Source organism: Crocodylus siamensis, chromosome 1 (assembly GCF_052110815.1).
Source record: "Crocodylus siamensis isolate JL-2025a chromosome 1, ASM5211081v1, whole genome shotgun sequence".
Lineage (NCBI taxonomy): Eukaryota > Metazoa > Chordata > Crocodylia > Crocodylidae > Crocodylus > Crocodylus siamensis.
This window is the reverse complement of record NC_143395.1, coordinates 209,430,573-209,447,503: the sequence shown is the minus strand read 5'-3', so window position 1 is coordinate 209,447,503 and position 16,931 is coordinate 209,430,573. Positions and strand designations below refer to the sequence as shown.

Sequence of the window (16,931 nt, the reverse complement as noted above, 5' to 3'; positions counted from 1 at the left end):
ATTCGTGTCCCATAGTTCAAGAGAGGTGCTACCTGTTCTCTTCAAAACCATGCTCCCCACTCTCCCATGCACCCTGACCAAAGACTGAGAGACAGTTCACTCAGAAAATGCTCTTTTTAGGGAAGCTGGATTTTGCATCAGGTTAGGTGTGGTATGTGTCTGCCAAATTTCAGTTTGCAATGAAAACAATCTCTCACGCTTCCGGGAGCCTGCCTGCCCACAGATTAGGAATGCCCTCTTAGCTTTGTTTGCAGCTGCTGCTGGGAGAGTTCCTGTGTAAATGGAGTACTTGTTTGAAGATGTACAAGTGCAGGCTTTCTTCTGGGGTCCTGTCCAATTCAACATAATCTGCAGCAACTGCTAGGGCCACAGTTTGCTCCTATGGGCAGGATCCCGCACTCAAGCAAATTCTAGCAGGAATGCTGTCTGGGAAGAACAGCGTTTTGCATGCCTAACACTTTCCATGCTACAGGGGCAGGGGCAGATCAACAAAGCCGGGGGCAGAAAGCAAATCCTCACTGCACCCTGCTCCTAGGTTTGGTCCCCACCACCAACCAGCGTGGCCAGACAGCACACAGCCAGCTTAAAGTCCCCAAAGCCTTTAAGGGGAAGGGATAAGAATCCCTTCCCCTTCTCCTCCTGCTCCAAGGCATTTCCCTCCCTTGCTGCTGCTGTCTGGGTAAGCTTCAGAACCTAGAGCTGGAGCCCTTGTTCTCCACCTGTAATCCTCACTCCCATTCTTGGTTTCTTTTTGGTTTGTCCCAAGCAACCAGTTATGGTCTCAGTAGCCTTAGATGCTCCTCCACTCTAACCAAACACGGGGCAGAGTGGAGGAAAGTTGATACAGGCGCCCCAATAGTCTCAGGGCGACTCCACTCGACTCGAAGCAATCTGCTGTGCTGTCAGTGGCCTTCCTTTTTAAGGGGGGGGCTTCTGGTTGGTGGTGGGTTTGCTGCATGCAACAAACAGGCCTGCCTGCCCTCTGTCCTAGGCAGGCTGCTGCGGGGCCAGCTCAGCTCGGTCCAGCGATGGGGGGCAGGCGCGGGAAGGGCCCACAGAGCCACCCATCCCTGCTGCTGCCCCTCCAGGCCCCGGACAATCCGACGGGGCGGGCACTGCACCCCTCGTGTAGGACGCCACAGGGAGGGGCAGGGGCTGACGCTCCTTGCAGGCGGGGGGCGCTGCAGCAGCGGCCAGACTCGCGGGCCACCCCCGTGCGAGACAGGGCCAGCGCCCGGCCGCCCGCCGATGCCACAGCCACCCCGCTCACGTGACCACGCCCAGGCCCTCCCCCCTAGTCCGGCCTCACTGGCCCCTCCGTGCTCTGACTGGCTGCTCGAATAGCCTGGCCCCGCCCCGCCCTCCTAGTTGGGCAGGGGGTCCCGCCGACCCCCGCCCTTTACCCTCTGATTGGCTGCTCCCCGGCAGCCCCCTCCTAGTCCCGCCCAGTGCCAGGCGGAGGCCGCGGCTGAGCAGAGGGTCCCGCCGCCCCTCCCCAGTGTCGGCGGCGGCGGCGGGATGGCGGCGGCGGCGGGCGCGCTGGGGTCGGGCCCCGGGGCGGGGCCCCCGGCGGGGCCGTGCGGGGCGGCGGTGCCCGGGCCGGTGCCGGTGCCCATGAACCTGTTCGCCACCTGGGAGATCGACCGCTCCGCGCCAAACTGCGTGCCCCGGTGAGCGCCGCGGGCGGGGGCGGGGGCCTGTCCTCGCGAGCTGCCATCTGTCCGTGCGTGCGGGCCGGCCCCCGGCCTTCCCCTGGGCGCGGGTCCCTGGGGGCTCTCCCGTGCCCCGCTTAGCACCTGCCGCCCAGCCCCGCGGCCAGGCCTTCGCCCTGCCCGGAGCGTCCGCCCCGCCTCCTGCCCTTCCCGCCTGCAGCAGGTGCCTCCGCCCGGCTCCCCGCTGCCCTCGCGCAGCCCCACCTGGCGCCTTCCCTTTGCCCCGGCGGAGCTGCGGGCGGGGTGCGGGGGGCCGCGGGCGATGGTTGGACCCTGAGAAGCAGCTCGGGCCCACGCAGAAGGCGGTGGGAGCAGGGTGCGAGTGTCCGAGGCCGGGCTGGCGCACGCGGGAGGCGCTGGGCAGGAGCCGCACAGGCTCGAGAGCCCGGGGTGCTGCTCCCGGGCCTTTGCAGCCAGTGGTGGGGCCGGGTGGTTCTTGCCCCCTAGAGCCCCGGGCGAGCCCGGAAGTAGCAGCTCTGTGCAGGACCTGTTGGGGACTCCCAGATGGCTCCTCCAGCTGGAGCACCCTGCAGATGCCCCTCCTGGAGATCCGCTCCCAACAGGACTTGCCTCTGGAGAGCTTGGCAGCCTTGTGAAGGTGGTGGGTGGGGGTTCTGGTCAAACAGGATGCACAGAGAGGCTTGGGAGAATCTAGCCAGTGGGCAGGGACTGTGTCTGTGGCAAGAATGACACAAGAGTGGATGAAGCACAGCAGTGTACAGCTGCTGGTGGACAGGAGCTTGAATGTTACATGGTGGAACAGGGAATTGAGAGGGTGGCCTGATTGCTGTGAGGGTCACGGAGATGATCTTACTGATGGCATGCTCTGTATTAAGGGGAAGGCAAGAGGCTGCTGTTAAGGGGATTACAGGGATCAGCTGAGTTTTTGCAGCAGGACAGTGACAGCTGACTCCAAGCGGCATATGCTCATGATTTTTTATCTCTTTAATTTTTCCTTAAATAGCCTTCATTATGAATTGCTAGACAAACAGTAGTTTAGTGCAGGGGTATCCACGGGGCTCCTTGCATGCTGAATCCAACCCAGGGTATGAGAAAGCAGTGGCGGCAGCTCTGTTTCCAACTTGGGGCACATACCTGGCTGCAGTGGTTCCAGCCCCTGTCTCATGCCCTGTGTTAAAGCTGGAGCTCCTACTGCTACATGCCCCATGCTGGAGCCAGATTTGCTGTTATCGTGTGTGCTGTGTTGTAGCAGCAGCTCCAGTATGGGGTACATGGCAGGGGCCAGTGGCTACGGAGGTAGGGATGCGGTAGTGGTGACAGGTGATCAGGTCAGAGGGTGACCAGGGCTGTGTCTGACTGTTCACCTTCCTGCCATCAATTGCCATGTTCATCAGGGCAAGCAACTCCTTATAATATCCCGATAAGCATCCATGGGCTGGATCCAGGCTGCAGGCCATATGTTTGACACCCATAGTGTAAAAACTGACAGAAATGGGTAGCCTTTTCCACTGGGGACCAGATTATGCTTGCAAAAGGCTTTTCGATGGAAACATTGGGTATCACAAAGTTGGCTTTTTAGAAGCAAGAGTTCATCTTCTCATTGGTGCCCCCCGCCACTTTAAAGGAGTGTACTGCAGCTACCCTGCTGTCTGCCTTGTTAACTGTACTCTTAAATGGTTTTCCTCAGTTCTGTCAATTTATCCAAGATCTACATATCACTTTAGGACAGTGGTTTTGAACTTGTGGTCCACAGACCCCTGAGGGAGACTATGATCAATCAAAAGTATGTGAATACTCACACTTCAACATTTTTTAGGGGTCCGCAAAAGAAAAAATGTTGAAACCCACTGCTTTCGGATATGCATACTTGTCTGTCCTTGTGGAAGGAAAGGAGCTCCTCAAGTTACTGTGGTGATTGATACCAGCATCTTTTGAAGCTTTAAACTATTGTTCTTCTGCTTCGTATTCCTGGTTGTCATTAGCAAGAAAAGGAATGAAAGTGAACTGCTGTTTAAACTGTGTCTTGAAGAGTTTGGATATCCCAAGTATGAATTGCTGAAAAGAGCTCAGTGAATTCATTAGTGTCTTAGTTTTGGCATTAGGAAATGTTGTTTGCATTGCTGGTCCCTGATGGCCCAGGTCTCCCCTGTTAGTGCCAGGATAAATATGGCCATTCTGTGTCCAACATTTTCATTTTTCAAATGTGGATTTTATGTAACATCTCTTTGGATTAAATATCAGGTTAATTTACATCTAGAGACCTTTGAATACTGATAAGTTACTGACAAGAAATACTTCTAGGATACTAGTATTAAGATTAAGGTTTGTTTGCTTGTTTAGTGGTGGTGATGGTTTTTATGTGTATGTTGGCTGTGTGTTAAGGGGAGTTGGGTGCCAACCTTGTTATTGAAGGGCTGGATGATGACTTATCTCTAATTGATATATAATCTTTATGATGGGTGACAAAAAATGTCAGTTCATGAGATTCCTCAAGTTGGAGGACATTGGAGATTTTAATTAATATGTATCTGATTAACAAATCCAGTAAAATGTGGCTCTCTTTTTGTAGGATATGATTTTAAGTGCAGAAGCTAGTTAGAGAAGTCATCCTGAACCCTGTTTTTGCTTGATTCCAAGACAAGGGGTTTTTCCCTACTTGACATGGGAGGAGAGGGTGGGCAAGGAAAAAGAGCCCCTTGTCTTGGAATAGAGTGAGAGGCAGTCGGGGGGGGGGCAGGCAGCTGCTGTAGCTCCAACTTCAGCTCTAGCTTTGAGCCTCCCTCCCTCCTGTTCTGCTTCTTCTCTCCTGCAACTGAAGAGCACTGCCTGCTTCACGCCCCAGGCTGCAGTGTGGATGGAACCTGCCAGCATGGAGTAAGAGTAAGGCTGTGGGGGCAGGCACAAGCAGGGGTAAGTGGAGGGGGCAGGGGCTAAGCTGTATGCCTCTACTGCCTGTTCCCACTGCTCTTCCCACCTTACTGTGTCTCTCTTCCCCACCCCACCCAGCCTGCTAGAAGTCCCTACCACTGCCTTCCCTGCTGCCATGGGGGTGGGGACAGACTTAAGACGATCCTCCAATAATTATATTCCACAAGTGGAATATTATAACAATTTTATAAACTTCCCATGTATAGACTCTAATTATGAAGGGGAGAGGTCTTGGATTCTATTAAAAATGGTACATACATCCTCGTCTTTTGTTGTGCTTGTAAACAGTGTATGTGTGTTACACAAAAACATGGCAAATTAAAATCCAGATCAACAGTGTTTTGTTTGTCTCTCCCCCTACTCCCCTCCCCGCTTTTTGGGGTCAGGAGAATGACATTTTTTAGATAAGGGTTTCAGAGCATATGCTTATTGCTAAAAAGGAAGTAAGTGTTAATAAATAATATTATGGTCAATGAGAAAAGTGAATGAACATATCTATTAAAATGCTTGGAAGTAGATCCCCAAACCGGCCTGAGAAACCTCTGTAGCAGTGATGTTAAAAGAAACTTTGGGTACAGGAGATGGAACAGATGTTTGCAATGTGATATTGTTACAAAAAGCCAATTCAGTTTGGGGTTGAATGCTCATTCTCTGAGGCTGAATCACCATGTGGAGGGGGAGGTAATTTCTTGGGGACTGGCATGGTTTGGGATAGTGTGTTAATTTCTGAGTGTTCTACCAGCTAGGCATTGACAAATCAGAGTTCAAAGAAGAAAAAGAGTAATTGGGGACCAAATAGATTTGAGTTATGCTGAAAGAGAATAAAAGTGCTAACTCCTGTATATATAGTCAGGCTAAGTGACAGTGAAGAGGTGTGTATATGTATGTCATTATGTGAAGGCCAGGGAAGAGAAGAAATGCTTTGGAGTGGTAAAAGGGGAATAAGTAGAAATATTCTAATGAGATTAAATGTAGAAAGAGAAAATGCTAGGGAGGGGGGAACTTGTGCTGTAAGGTTCAGAGGAATATATGTGGCCTGCCTCTGCTTTGAAGAGCATGTTTAACCACAGCTGTCAGTAGAATGGGAGTCCTGTGGCTGTTCACAAGGGTGTTTTGCATTGGCACAGCATGGAGATTCCTTTTCTAATGCACTGGCTTGTTCACATACTAAAGGAAGATCAGAGATAATTAGTAGATAATTTACTCTGGCACTTGAGAGGAAGAAGTCCTTAACATAAAGCTTAAGTGTTGGCAGGACAGGTCCCAGGTTCAAGTAGGATGCAGGTGATGCAAGTCTTTTCCTACTTGTGCAGAATCAGGAACTAAAGGAAAAAAGGCATGTTAAATCACTGACTTGGTTTCTCCTGGTCAGTGCAGGATTGGTCTTTGCATACTTTCAAGTGCTTTGTCTAGTCCAAAAGTACCAAGTACAGGGCTTGCCATTCACCTGGCCAGACAGGTATTTTTAGACCCTAAAATTAATGGGGGGAAAACCCAAGACCTTTGACTTCAGGCAGGTATTTGTGTGTGCCACTTTACCTATTTGATTGTTACTTACCTTTGTGCTCCCTTTCTTTGGTCACATCCTCTTGTTGTATCATGTCGTAAATTAGATTGTAAGCTCTTCAGGGCAGAGACTGTGTTGCTTTGTTGGCAGGGTGCCCAGCAGAAAGTGCCTTGGACACTATTGTTACTGAAGAATAATATCATTTTGCTGTTTGAGGTTATCCTAGAATGGGCTTTTCTGTATTATACACATGCAGCTTTAATATCCCAAATGCTACACAGATCTAAGAAGCTGCCAGGTAAGTATTTGCCATAATGAGCTTTTAATGCCATAACGAGCATCATTAAACTCAGAATTTCCAAGAAAGGGTTGGAGACACTAATGAAAGGCCTCTTGGCCGATAGCTGCCCAAGACGTCATAGGATCATAGAATCATAGAAGTAGGGTTGGAAGGGACCTTGTAGATCTTCAAGTCCGACCCCCTGCCTGGGCGCGTCAAGCCTAAAATTGCTATAATCTGAAACAGCAAAAATATGACACCATGAAAAATAGAACTAAATGTTCCATGTCTCAAGGCTTCTAATATGATTATAAGATCTGTGCTGAATCATAGAATAATAGTTATGGAAACAAGCTACTGTGCCCAGCAGGGTATCTTCCTGCAAAGCCCCTGAGTGATTGGCTAAGTTGGCAACTAAAAAACTAAAATAGATTTAAAATTTATTTGTAAAAGACTTCATCTGAGACTGACCAGTAGTGTGCTAATTTTTTTCCAAAGCACAAGTACTGTCACTCCTAACTTAAGATGAATTCTTCTGATTTCAGGGGCTGTTTGTGTGAGACTTGCCACTCAACCCTCTAAATGTACTTCTGCTGGATTTGGTATGGGCTAGGCTAGCTCTGTTTGGCTCAGAAAGAACTCCAGCCTGGGGAGCAGAGCTGCATTTCTCCATCAGTGGGCTCCTATCAGCATTGATTCATATTCCTAGTTATTTTGGTGGACGTCTGTGTGCGGCTATCTTCACATTTAAGATGTGTCCCATTCCAGCTTTGTCCCAGTATGCTGGGAGAATTTTCACCATCTGGAAAGTGTTAATAAGAAGTGAGCCATTTGTTAATGGCATTCAGAAGAAGTTTCCTCAGCTTTCTAAAAGGTTAACTCAAAATTAACTTGTTCTAAGTGAGATTTAGTTGAAATTTCAAGATGTTGCCAACTGATTGCATGTCATAGACTTTGGCACAATGCACAAGAGCACTTTTATACAAAGGAGGGTTGAGTCCCAGTTTAAAAATCGGTCCAGTTTTTAAGTTAACTCAGTGGCCATGGTGCACCTCTGTACTACTTAATGGGCAAAAAACAGTAACAAGCTAGTACTGTGAAATGAAGCTCTTAGGAAACTTCAGAAGATGGTTTGATTATGGTAAGGGAAAAGTTGTTCTTACAATGGCCCCTTCTTTCTTGAGAAATCTATTTTGTGTTAATGTTAAGAATAATTAATCTTGCTGTAGTGATAAATAAATAATTGCTCCTCTAGTTGCACATAAAAGAGAGTCAATTCTGGTTTTGCAGAATTTCTGACTTCTCGTTGTAGGTCCAAATTCTACACTTACATTTTTGTAACCATGTTGTCTTGAATGATGCTGTGCAAGTTCAAATTAAGATGGAAAGTGTTCATACAACTAAATCTTACAGATAATGCATTGAGCTAGAAAGTCCCCTTCTGCTCAGACGTTCCAATTTGTTGCTGGTAGCTAGAAAGATATCTGACGTTAGCAAAGGCATGAGAGCCATTGAGAGTGGTCGGTATGGAATTGCTTGGGTCATCTTCAGAGAAATGCTTTTCAGTTCTATATTGCTAAAACGTGTGTGCTGTAAAAATAGGGGCTGATCAAAACCTGGTTAGAAGAGAAACTATTGTAACTATAACTACAGTGTCTACCCTGTTTAGTTGCAGCTGCGTTGCTGGTTATCTAGAGGCTAATGCTCTGAATGTCAGGCAGCCTGAAGTTGCTCTTCCCTTAAGTCAGAGGACAGCAGCAGCCTGCCATTTTGTTCTAATTAGTCTTCACCTGGACAGTTGCTAGCAGCCACTTTGCTACTACAAGTCCACTTGCATGTTACTCAATACTGTACATGTAGGAAAATACTGAGACATGGTCACAGACCATAGTTGTAATCAGTGAAAGCTTCTCTCTATGAGTAAGATGGTCAGAGTTGTACTTCTGGGAGTGCTGATTGATTCCAGATTCTCTTTATGGAACATATTGGTGCTATTGCAAATTAAGGTCGCTCTAGACTGGGAAGAGGTTGCAGTTCCATGCAGAGGAACAGTCATTTCATCTGTCTTGTTCTGAAAAAAAAATTATCAAGGGCCACATTTGTGAGAGCCCTGCAGAAGAAGTGATGTTGAGGGGTAACCAACACGGGTTCGTGCAAGGCCGATCCTGCCTGACTAACCTGGTCTCTTTCTGTGACCAGGTAACAAAGAGCTTAGATGTGAAGGAGAAAGTCGATGTCACCTTCTTGGACTTCCAGAAGGCCTTCGACACAGTGTCCCACCCAATTCTGGTGGGCAAGCTGAGGGACTGCGGCATTGACGAATGCATGGTCACATGGGTGGCAAACTGGCTCCAGGGGTGCACTCAGAGGGTGGTGGTGGTGGACGGGTCGATGCTGCCTACACCCTCCCAGGTCAACAGAGTGCCCCAGGGCTTGGTCCTTGGGCCGGTGCTGTTCAACATCTTCATTAGTGACCTGGACGAGGGTGTGAAGAGCACCCTGTTCAAGTTCGCTGATGACACCAAGCTGTGGAGTAAAGTGAATACACCAGCAGGCAGGGACTGCATCCAGGCAGACCTGGATAGGTTAGAGAAGTGGGTGGACCTGAACAGGATGCATTTCAACAAGGGCAAGTGCAGGGTGCTGCACCTGGGGAGAGGGAACCAGCATTATAGTCATAGGTTAGGGGCTGACCCTCTCGGCAACACAGAGGCAGAGCGGGATCTTGGAGTCATGATTGACTCCAGGATGAATATGAGTCGCCAATGCGACGAAGCAATAGGCAGAGCCAACCGCACCCTGTGATACATCACCAGGGGCATCAGTAACAGGTCCAGAGAGGTCCTGCCCCCCTCTATGTGGTGCTGGTCAGGCCGCAGCTGGAGTACTGTGTCCAGTTCTGGGCGCTGCACTTCAAGAGGGACGTGGAGAACCTGGAGAGGGTCCAGAGGAGGCCACTCATATGGTTGGGGGCCTCCGTGGCCAGCCCTATGAGGAGAGGCTGAGGGACCTGAATCTCTTCAGTCTCCGCAAGAGGAGACTGAGGGGGGATCTTGTGGCTGCCTACAACCTTATCAGGGGCCACCAGCAGGGACTTGGGGAAAGTCTTCAAATATACCTTCACCAGGGCCCCCCTTGGAGTCACTAGGAACAATGGCCACAAGCTGAGGGAGGATAGATTTAGGTTAGAGATTAGGAAGAACTGCTTCACTGTAAGGGTGGCCAGAGCCTGGAATAGGCTTCCCAGAGAGATAGTGCTTTCACCTTCCCTGGAGATCTTCGAGAGGAGACTGGATAGGCACCTGGCTGGGGTCTTATGACCCCTGCCACCCCCCAGTGCTCCTTCCTGCCCATGGCAGGGGGTCGGACTCGATGATCTGTCTAGGTCCCTTCCGACTCATTGATTCTATGATACTGGCTGCTTTCTAGTTCTTGAACAAAACAAAACATTCTATACAAATGTCTGATTGCTTATTATTTTTAATGTAGCTATGAGGTTACCAAGTTGCATATTTAACTGGTTGTCCACAATTGGCACTGCTGCTTTAGGTACTTTGCTACTTTGTGTTATTACCTTATCCTTCTTGGTTGTTACTAGACCTCTGCAGTGGTATGCACTGGCAAATTGTGTACCCCTCACCATTTATGTGTATACCTCTGGCACTGTGGCACGCTTGTGCTTTAGGTGGGCATACTAGTAATATTTCACAGTCTGTTTCATAAGAGCTGTACATGGAGACAGTTAATTCCCTGCTTCATGATGCGACTCAACCTCTCTGTAATTCAGAATTAAATTGGCATTTTTATAGGCATACTGCACTCTAAACACTTCTTACATGATCTTCTCTTGCTAATTGCTTTCCATATTTTCCTGTTGGTTTTAAAATAGTGCATCACTTCTTGAGTAACTCATTTGAACAGTTCATTTATTAATGTACTTACTTTCTTAATGCTACTTTCCCTTGTATTTGAAGACCTTTATATTTCCTTTTATCTCTGGCACCATTATCTTCTTCCCCCTTCCCCCTCCAGCTTATCTTTCCCTTTGAGCCTTCAGTGAGTGACTCCTCATATTTGCCTGTGGCTCTGCTTTTACATTTCCAAGACGGGTTTGCTTTTGTCTGTTTGACAGTTCTTTGTGAAGCTGTATTGGCCAAATTTTGTTCCTTGCATTTTTTTTCTGATGATCTGTGTTCTGCAGTACTTCAAGGAGTTTTCTTAGGAGTCTCTCCCCTCCCCGCCCCGGTCATGAATTTTAATATTTTTTTTCCTGTTTCCCTTTACTCAATCTTTCTGATTTACCCCAGCTGTGTTCTCCTGAACTGGATACTTGCACAGTTCTTTGGCTTTGACCCTCCCCCCTCATTCGCCTGCAGATTGCTGATTCCAGGCATTCCTATTTTAACTCCTATGCTTGTTTAGTTCTTTCTCTGTCTGTAAGTAGCAGATCCAGAGTGTCTACACAAGTCCCAGAATTCCACAGTGTAACACATATGTATGAGTCCCTTTTATAATTTAGGGCAGGGGTAGGCAACCCCTGGCATGTGCACCAGAGTGTGACATATGAAGACATTTTGCTTGGCATTTGCACCTTGGAGTGGTGAGCCAGGGAGCTGCAAGGCGCCCAGTCCTGGTTATGGTAGTGCAGCCCCAGCTTCTTCCCCACTGTCCACCTCAAGGCACATGTGCATGCACCCATTGCTGGCATCAAGCCAGGCCAGGGCTCCGTGGACCCCAGTGCAGCTGCTTGCAGTGTCATGTCCTGCCCGTGCCCCCTCCACCCCCCCCCACACACATACACACCTGCTGCAAGCAGTCTATGCTCCCTGGCAGGCAGCAGGGGTCTGCCCAGAGCCTGAGCTGGCTGTGGCAGGCAGCCAGGAGGGTGCAAGCAGCTGCACCAGATTCCACAGAGCCCCAGCCTGGCTTGTAGCTGGCAGTAGGTGCATGCGCCCCTTGGGGCGGATGCCAGGGAAGGGGCAGGAACCGTGCTGCCATGACAAGAATTGGGCCCCTCACGGCTCCCCCACTGTCTGTCCCCAGCACACCAACATCTAACAAGTTGATGTTGTGGGTGTTTTTGGCACTCTGCCCAAACATGTTGCCATCCCCCAATTTGGTACCTTTCTTGTTGAACTCCTTTTAATTTAGATCATAATCACGGAAGACTTTCTGTAGTTCAAGCAGTTGATGCAAGAAGCTTTAATTCCAGCAAATATCTGCGTTCATTTTTTATTTTCTGTTTTATTTCGGGTATTCCATAAATTTTCCCTATCAGACTTATTTTAAAATTGTAACATACTTTCTTTGTGATCACTTCCCTTCTCCCATTTTATAAAGCTGGGATCATCCACTTCCATGCAGACCTTTCTGTTTGAAAGTTGTCATCCTGCTAACCTGTGTTTGTGCCTTAAGGTAAAAAAAATAAAGTCCATTGCTCATTATTCTAATGTTTTTTGCTTGTGTACTGTGCATTTCTATGTTGCTGTAAATGCCCAAGATACAAGTTAATACTATTGAACTGCTTATTTTGGAATAACTTTATTTTGAGTTCTAGCCTGTTCTTGGATGTTGGAAGTACATGCCCCGAGCACTACCAGGAGTGACCAGGAATAATGGTCACAAGGTGGCAGAGAGTAGATTTAGGCTAGATATCGGGAGGCGCTACTTCACGGTCAGGGTGTCTAGGATCTGGAACCAACTTCCAAGAGAAGTGGTGCTGGCTCCTACCCTGGGGGTTTCATAGTTTCTAGGGTTGGAAGGGACCTGAGCAGATCATCTAGTCCGACCCCCTGCCATGGCAGGAAAGAATACTGGGGTCAAATGACCCCAGCAAGATGTTCATCTAACCTCCTCTTAAACACCCCCAACCTGTAGGTATGGTGTCGGTTGTTCCTCCCCAGGTGCATCACCTTGCACTTGTCTGTGTTGAAACCCATCCTGTTCTCATCCACCCACCCTTGTAACCTGTCAAGGTCTGATAGTAGCCTGTTGCATCCTTCCAGTGTGCCCACGTCCCCCCACATCTTAGTGTCATTAGCAAATTTGAATAGGGTGCTTTTTACCCCCTTGTCCAAATCACTGATTAAGATGTTGAACAGTGCGGGCCCGAGGACAGAGCCCTGCGCAACCCCACTGCCCACGTCCTTCCAGGTTGAGAAGGACCCATCCACTACCACCCTCTGGGTGCGGCCCTCCAGCCAGTTGACGACCCATTTGACTGTGTGGGTGTCTATACCACAGCCCCCCAGTTTCTTAATGAGAACAGGGTGAGAGACAGTGTCAAAAGCCTTCTGGAAGTCCAGGAAGACTATATCCACTGCTACCCCTGCATCTAATGATCTGGTGATCTGATCGTAAAAGGCCACCAGGTTGGTCTGACAGGACCTGCCACTGATGAACCCGTGTTGGTTGCCCCTAAGCATGCAGTCCCCTGCTGACCCCTCCTGGATGTGTGCCAGCATAATTTTCTCGAACAGCTTGCCTAGGATCGAGGTAAGACTAACCGGCCTATAGTTTCCCGGGTCCTCCCTCCTGCCTTTTTTGAAGATGGGAACCACAATGGCCCTCTTCCAGTCCTCCAGTACCTCACCAGAGCACCACGAGTGCTCGTAACGCCGTGCCAGGGGACTTGCAATGACCTCGGTCGGTTCCTTTAGAACTCTAGGGTGGAGATCATCCGGGCCGGCTGACTTGAATACGTCCAGCCCCTCCAGAAGCTCCCTAACTAAATCCTTGCTAACCCTTGGCCCAGGTGTGCCTCCCCCGGGGCCCGAGGGGGGCCCAGCAGGGAGGTGGCTGTTCTGGTCCCTTCCTAGGAAGACGGAGGTCTTTAAGAGGAGGTTAGATGAACACCTTGCTGGGGTTGTTTGACCCAAGTAATCTTTTCTGCCATGGCAAGACTAGACGATCTACAGATGATCTAGACGGACTAGATGATCTGCTCGGGTCCCTTCCAACCCTAGAAACTATGAAACTATGATTCTTATGCTTACTGTGTATTACAGTGAGATTTGGAAATATCTAGTTGCCTATTTACCACTGGCAAATTAGCATTCTTTCTGTGCTGAGAGAAGGGTCTTAACCCATCAGCTTGTGCAGAATTTAAGCTTTTATTAACCCCCCCCCCCCCCAAAGAATCCCAAATCTTCTGTCCCTTCTATTTCTTGTGGGTGCAAAAATTATACTTCCAAACTGAGGCAAATTGCACCAGGTAAAGCCATTTTCTACACCAGTGTCATGCTTTTACATTTCAGGTTTGCACTGGCACAGCTATGTTGCTGAGAAAAAAACTGTGAACAGACAACCTGGTTGGGTCTGTGGGCAGCCAAATTTCTTGTAGTTGCTGCTCGTGCAAAGCAGAATGAAATAGATGGGACACTTGACAGCTCATTGGCATTATCCTTAACTCTGCAGGCAGTTGTGAATCTTAGAGCTTATGTGCATTAGAAAAATAGATCAAGTTTAGGGAAGGGTCAGCTAACTAACTTTGAGATAACTGCAACTTTTTTTCCCCACAGTGCGTGTGTGTGTGTGTGTAGGGACGCAAGTTATTGAACAGCTCAAGGTGCATCTCCAAACTCACTTTAACTAGTGGACAATCAGTTAACAATACTACTTGGTAACCTCATAGCTACATTCATGGAATTTTAAAATAATATGCAATCTGATGTTTGTATAGAATAGTTTGTTTAAATATGACTTATCCTAGCTAAGGTGGCTTTTGGAATATCATAGAAATTAGCATAGAGAAGTAAAGCTGGAAAGGTCCTCAGGAGATCATCTAGTGCAGCGGTTTTCAACCTTTTTTCATTTGCAGACTCCTTTGGAAGTTTCAAATGGAGGTGCAGACCTACTTGAATCTTAAGCGAGGGTGTTTACGTACTTTTGACCATAGTCATCTTTTGTGGGCCACTTAGTCTGCAAATCCCAGGTTGAAAACCACTGATCTAATCCAACCAGGGATTGAACCTGCACCCTTGGGGTTATTAACACCATACTCTAACCCAGTGGTCTCCAAAGTGGGGTGCACGCACCCCAGGGGGTGCGCAAAACAATCCATTGGGGTGCAGGAAGAAAATATTAGCACTTCTATTTATATTTTTATAAATATACATATATTGGGGGTGTATGGTCAAAATTTTTTACTGAAAGGGGTGCGCAATCAAAAAAAGTTTGGAAACCACTGCTGTAACCAACTGGACTAAATGGCCACTCAATTCGCAATTACTTTTTTAACTGATGTTGCAAAACCAGCTTTTTTTAATGGAGACTGGTAGATTGCCAGTGGTAGAGTTTTATAACCATCTGTGATGTTTTGTCATGTTAATTCCTTAACACACTTTATTTTAGTCTGTAGTAACCATGTAATTTAATAACAGGTGCCATATCCCAGTGTCTTAGCATGTTAATTCTCCAGAGGCAGAGTATTGCTATCATCTCAAATAAGAAAAAGTAGAATCCATTTGCCGAGTCACTTATTTTAAATTCCCTGCCAATAGCCATGGATTTGGAGGCAGTTGTGGAGGTGCTGACCATATCTAGATCTGGGGGAGGGAGGCAAGGTTTAAAGTTTTAAAAATTAAGTGAAAATGTAGAACTAGAGTGCACATAAATGAATTGAGTAGACTTAACAGTACTGGTACAATTAAAACAGTACAAACCCCCTAGTGAGGGTACAGGTACAACAGTTTAACTAGGGTCATGCTGGGGTGAAATAACATATCTATATAAAATGCTACTGCTTTTTATTTTTAACTCACAATGTTTACCACTTTTTGGGGTGTAATATGCCAGTAAGACTATTTCAGTAGAAAAGAAAGCCTTTCTTATAAGTAGCTCTGGTGATGGAGTTTACAAACCGTTCCAACTTGACAGAGAAGATTAACAAATTGAAGCCTTCTCATCATTTCTAGTCCAGCTTTATTTTGAAAGCCAGTAAAGAGTGACAAGCCCTTATCCGTACTTGAGACTAAACAGGGTAGAAACATTGCTGCAGATCCCAAACCTAGACAGAGAAAGCTGTGACTTAGCTGGGTTGATTTTTTTTATAAAAACAATAATAACAGTTGATATTGCTATCTTGTCTAAACTCAACTGGTACAAATCGTTAGACACGTCCTCTGTGCCTTGGGTTTGCTCTTCACTGTTTGCTGGCCATAGGTGGCTGGATCAATGTTAATCTGAGTACCCTTATGAGAGTTCTCACAGGTAAATTCTTATCTGCAAAGCCCAAGCACATTAGCGAAGAGATGACCAATTAAAGACACAAGTCTGACATTTACGGTGCACTGATATAGATTTTTTTGGCTGATACCAATGGCTGATTATCAAACAGCCATATTGGCTGATACTGATCTGATAGCCAATATGTGGCCTAGCAGCTTGGAGAGCAGCATCTGGCTGGTAAGTCTGTAGGGGGGAAGAGGTGGGGCGGGGGTTGCAGATCGAGGCTCCCACAGTGGTGGAGGCAGTGGAGTTGGGGCAGAGGCAGGTGCTGCTCAGCCAGGGTGTGGTGGGGCATGGGATGGAGCCATGGGTGGGTCATTTGGAGGGGCACGGGGGGAGGGGGACATTTCCTTGTTGCTGCATGTACTCCCAGAGAGGCATGGAGGCATATGCCCCCTGGATTTGTGCATGGGGTGAGGGCAGGCTACCTGCTGCAGGCTTGGGGTCAGGGGCTGCACCAGTCTCTTCCCAGCAGAGACTGTGACTGGGCTGGGACTGTGACTGGGGTGTGCAGGGGCAGGGTGGGCAGCGGTGGTGTTGGGAGGAGGGGCTATGGGGTGGACTACAACCACCCCAAAATTTACTGTGGCCCTCCCATAGCCCCCCTCCCAGCACCAGCTCCTAGTGCAGCCCTGGCCCAACCCCCCTGCTGGGAAGAGGCCAGTGCAGCCCCTGGCCCCGAGCCTGCAGTGGGCAGCCCGTCTTCGCCCCACACACATATCCAGGGGGCACATGCCCCCTATACCTCCCCTGGGGGTGCATGCAATGGTGGAGACCTGTCCCTCTCCCCTCTGCGCCCTATGGATGAGCCACCCGTGGCTCCATCCCATGCCCCACTCTGCCCCAGCTGGACAGCGCCTGGCCCAGCCCCTCACCTTGGGTGTCTTGATCTGCACCCCCCTTTTAGTACATTAAGTCTTGGTAAGCTTGGTCTTTCTTTAAGTATTACTGCTGCTGCCGTTACTTTAGAGCTATTAGGTAGCACAAAGGTCGCTTGGACTAGATGTCTTGGTAGTCTAGTGCCTCTGACCTTAATTACTTTATAAGAGGTTCTTTTATCCCCTTTCTAATCTGCGGAATCTAAAATGCAAATCTGGGCACCTGTGTCTAATAGCATATCGATTGACTTCTCACTTTTATTTATTGAATATTTACAGGTATCTGAATTAAGGGGCCAATGTTAACTTTAGATACTGGTCTCTGGCCTGCTACGTGAGGGACTTGGGGTTTGTCAGCCTAAAAAAGAGAAGCCTGAGGGGGAACTTGGTAGTAGCTTACCACTACATCAGGGGAGTCCATCAAGAGCTCGGTGATG

At 48.3% G+C, this 16,931-nt stretch overlaps 1 protein-coding gene across 14 annotated transcripts in view; it reads left to right on the top strand.

The window, feature by feature from the left end:
• Positions 1-1,468: 1,468 nt before the first annotated feature.
• LOC149873982 (phosphofurin acidic cluster sorting protein 2-like) overlaps positions 1,469-16,931 on the top strand; it is a 205,894-nt gene continuing 190,431 nt past the window's right edge. For all 14 annotated transcript variants that reach the window (XR_016443193.1, XM_090054132.1, XM_090054125.1 and 11 more), the window contains exon 1: positions 1,469-1,670. Coding sequence is in view for 13 of the 14 variants with exons in the window: in XM_090054132.1 (XP_089910258.1) it covers positions 1,519-1,670 (152 nt within the window). In the remaining variant the exon portion in view is untranslated. The remainder of the gene's footprint in view (positions 1,671-16,931) is intronic.